The sequence below is a fragment of the Limulus polyphemus genome, unplaced genomic scaffold, assembly GCF_000517525.1.
Source record: "Limulus polyphemus unplaced genomic scaffold, Limulus_polyphemus-2.1.2 Scaffold7298, whole genome shotgun sequence".
In the NCBI taxonomy this organism is placed as follows: Eukaryota; Metazoa; Arthropoda; class Merostomata; order Xiphosura; family Limulidae; genus Limulus; species Limulus polyphemus.
In genome coordinates, this window is record NW_013672908.1 from 32,227 (window position 1) to 36,193 (window position 3,967).

At 29.6% G+C, this 3,967-nt stretch overlaps 1 protein-coding gene across 1 annotated transcript in view; it reads right to left on the reverse strand.

The window, feature by feature from the left end:
* The window catches only part of LOC106474500 (proton-coupled amino acid transporter 2-like), a 40,906-nt gene that overhangs the window by 31,066 nt on the left and 5,873 nt on the right, over positions 1–3,967 (reverse strand). The window contains exon 3 of the mRNA XM_022402809.1: positions 1,308–1,396. Within this exon, the coding sequence (XP_022258517.1) occupies positions 1,308–1,396 (89 nt within the window). The remainder of the gene's footprint in view (positions 1–1,307; positions 1,397–3,967) is intronic.

Consider the following 3,967-nt stretch of genomic DNA (forward strand, 5'->3'; position numbering starts at 1 on the left):
GAATAAACTGGTTTAATCAAGAAAGGAGTTGTATTGCTGAAGATCCTTGGAAAGAATTTCTTCCGGAAACAAACAAACAAGCAGATACATAACAATATACAAAACAATTTTTAGCTGATAAATTAGATATTACATATAATATATAAAAACTCACTCAATTTTTACCTGTAACATATGTAGTTGGTACACTAGGCATACTACCATATATAAAAGGTCACTTGTCTTCTAAACTATGACATACTTAGGTGACGCACTAAATATAATATTCTGTACAACAACTCACTTGTACTATAAATTATGACATATTTAAGTGACACACTAGATATACTATCATATATAACACGTTACTTGTCTTCTAAACTGACATATTTGGTCACACATTAGATGTAATATTTTGTAGAACTTCTAAACTGAGAAATATTTAGGTGACATACTAAATATGATATTATATACAACAACTCACTTGCCCTATAAACTACAGCAAACATAAGTGACACATTAAATATAATATTCTGTACAACAACTCACTTATCTGCTAGGCTATGACATATTCAGGTAACAGACTAGATATAATATTTTATACAATAACCCACTTATCTTCTAGACTATGGTATACTCAGATGACACATTAAATGTAATATTCTGTACAATAACTCACTCATCTTCTAGACTATGGCATACTCAGATGACACACTAGACATAATATCCTATACAACAACCCACTTATCTTCTAAACTATGATATATTCAGGTGACACATTAAATGTAATATTCTGTACAATAACTCACTCATCTTCTAGACTATGGCATACTCAGATGACACAATAGATATAATATCCTATACAACAACCCACTTATCTTCTAAACTATGATATATTCAGGTGACACATTAAATGTAATATTCTGTACAATAACTCACTCATCTTCTAGACTATGGCATACTCAGATGACACAATAGATATAATATCCTATACAACAACTCACTTATCTTCTAAATTATGACATATTCAGGTGCAAACTAGATATAATATTCTATACAACAACTCACTTGTCCTATAATCTATGGCATATTTATGTGGCACACTAGATACAATATCATATATAAAAAGCTACTTCTATTCTAGACTATGACATATTTAGATGACACATTGGATATATAATTTTGTGCAACAAATCACTTATCTTCTAGACTGTCATATATTTAGGTGACACACTAGATATAATATTCTGTATAACAACTCAGTTATTTACTAGACTATGACATATTCAGGTGACACACTAGATATAATATTCTACATAACAACTCACTTGGCTTCTAGTCTGTTGCTACACCTTATCAAGATGTGCATGCAGTGGATACAGCAACTTCCCAAAATGAGGATCCCTAGAGTTCCAACCTGAAAAGAGTCATTTTTGATAGCTTGGTAGAAAAAACAATTCTGAGATTTAAATATCATATGGGGTAAAAATAATTTCACATCAGAGAAATAGGTATCTATAAAAGTATAATCCAATCAGCAATTGGTAAAAACATATTTTAGAACTGTTGGGGAACTGTAAGTGAAAACAATAACCATTATTTACAGACTACGTAATTGGTACAATGCAGTCTTGAATTCAAGGTCAGATCCTCTATACTATAGGACACCTGGAATTTTTTCATGTTTAATTGTTAACTCCTTATTGTGGCCAGATTGTTGTTGGATATTTTAGTGCAAAGCTATACAATGGAGCATCTGCGCTCTGTCTACCATGATGAATCGAACCTCACAATTTAGTATTGTAAATCCAGAAGGCTTCCCATTGCATTTCACGCACATTATACTTGCTTCAAAGAAGAAATATGAAAACTTAACAACTTTTGATTCAGCGACTATCATCCAAAAATAATTAAATAAGAGGAATAGTAACACTTTAAATCACAGGTGTGATTTAAATCTCCAGAGAGGATTTAAATCGCTAAAATCTGGAGTTTGATTCCCCAGGTGAACTGATTGCAGATAAACCACTGTGAAGTTATGTACTAATAAAACAACAACATGAGTGGGACTAGAAATTTTCTCGCGTAACCTCTCCAGGGCAGACTTACAACACCAAAGTCTGGAGTTAAATTCCCTGCATTGGACAGAGTGCAGATAGACCATTGTGAAGCCATGTAAAATATATATACACTGTAATGATTAGTGAAGTGAACAAAGCTTTTTTATTGGTTTTCATTAAGAATTATTCAATACAATGTATATATACTCAGCAAATTCATTTTTACTATAATAAGAAATCTGCTAAAATATTATTGATTTTGAATTATAAATATATATAATCTTTACCTAATAGAGATTTTCTAAAAAAGTAAATGACATTGGAAATTAGCACCCTAAAGACACATAATTAGGACTTCTGCATTAAAAACAATTATAGTTTGTTGCAAATATTTAAATACCTGAAGAACTGAAAAACTATATTGCAATTTTACCATTATGAGGAGGTCCTTACATTTTGAAGAAAAAATTTTTATCATTTATGAAGGACATTCTACATTATAATAAACTTCATTATCATATGTTAGTTATTTTTAATTCAGTAAGATTTGGAAGTAACATATTGATGTGGTATTTCCCACAAACTGGATACTTGAAGTCACAGAGTAGGGATATCAAACTCTCTTTGAACTGTGAGTAAGTTCTCTGATAAATGAATATATTATACACAAGATCTATAAATCATCTATCTTTATCAACACAAACAGAATGAAACTAATACAATACACCAAAATTATATACACAAGATATACAGATCATCCATTTTTATGTACACATACAATACACAAAAGTTATACAAATATGTATAAATCATCTATCTTTAACACATACAAACATAGATACACACACAATACACCAAAATTATACAAAATATTTATAAATCATCCATCTTTATCAACACAAACAAACAGAGACACATACAATACACCAAAAATATAAACAAGATGTACAAATCATCCATCTTTATCAACACAGACAGACAGAGACACATATAATACACCAAAATTATAGAAAATAGGTATAAATCATCCATCTTTATCAACACAAACAAACAGTGACACATACAATACACCAAAAATATAAAAAAGATGTATAAATCACAGATCTTTATCAACACAAACACAGACAAACCTCATACCAATATTATACAAAATATTTATAAATCATCCATCTTTATCAACACAAACAGAGACACATATAATACACCAAAAATATAAACAAGATGTATAAATCATCCATCTTTATCAACACAAACAGACAGAGACACATACAATACACCAAAATTATAGAAAATAGGTATAAATTATCTATCTTTATAAATACAGATAGACAGAGATAACAAACACAATATACCAAAACTATACACAAGATGTATAAATCACCGATCTTTATCAACACAAACAGACAGACAAACCTCATACCAAAATTATACACAAGATGTATAAATCATCTATCTTTATCAACACAAACATACAGAGACAAACACAATACACCAAAAATATAAACAACATGTATAAATCATTGATCTTTAATAACATAAGCAGACAAACACACAATACACCAAAAATATACACAAGATGTATAAATCGTCTATATTTCTCAAAACAGACAGACAGAGACACATACAATACCCCAAAATTACATATATGTTGTATAAATCATCTATTTTTATCAACACAAACAGACAGACAAACCTCATACCAAAATTATACACAAGATGTATAAATCATCTATCTTTATCAACCCAAACATACAGAGACACAATACACCAAAGTTATATACACAATGTATACATCATCTATCTTTATCAACACAGGCAGACAGAGACACATACAATACACCAAAATTATACAAAATATGTATAAATCATGTATCTTTATCAACACAGACAGACAAGGAAAACAAACATAATACAACAAAATGAAACAC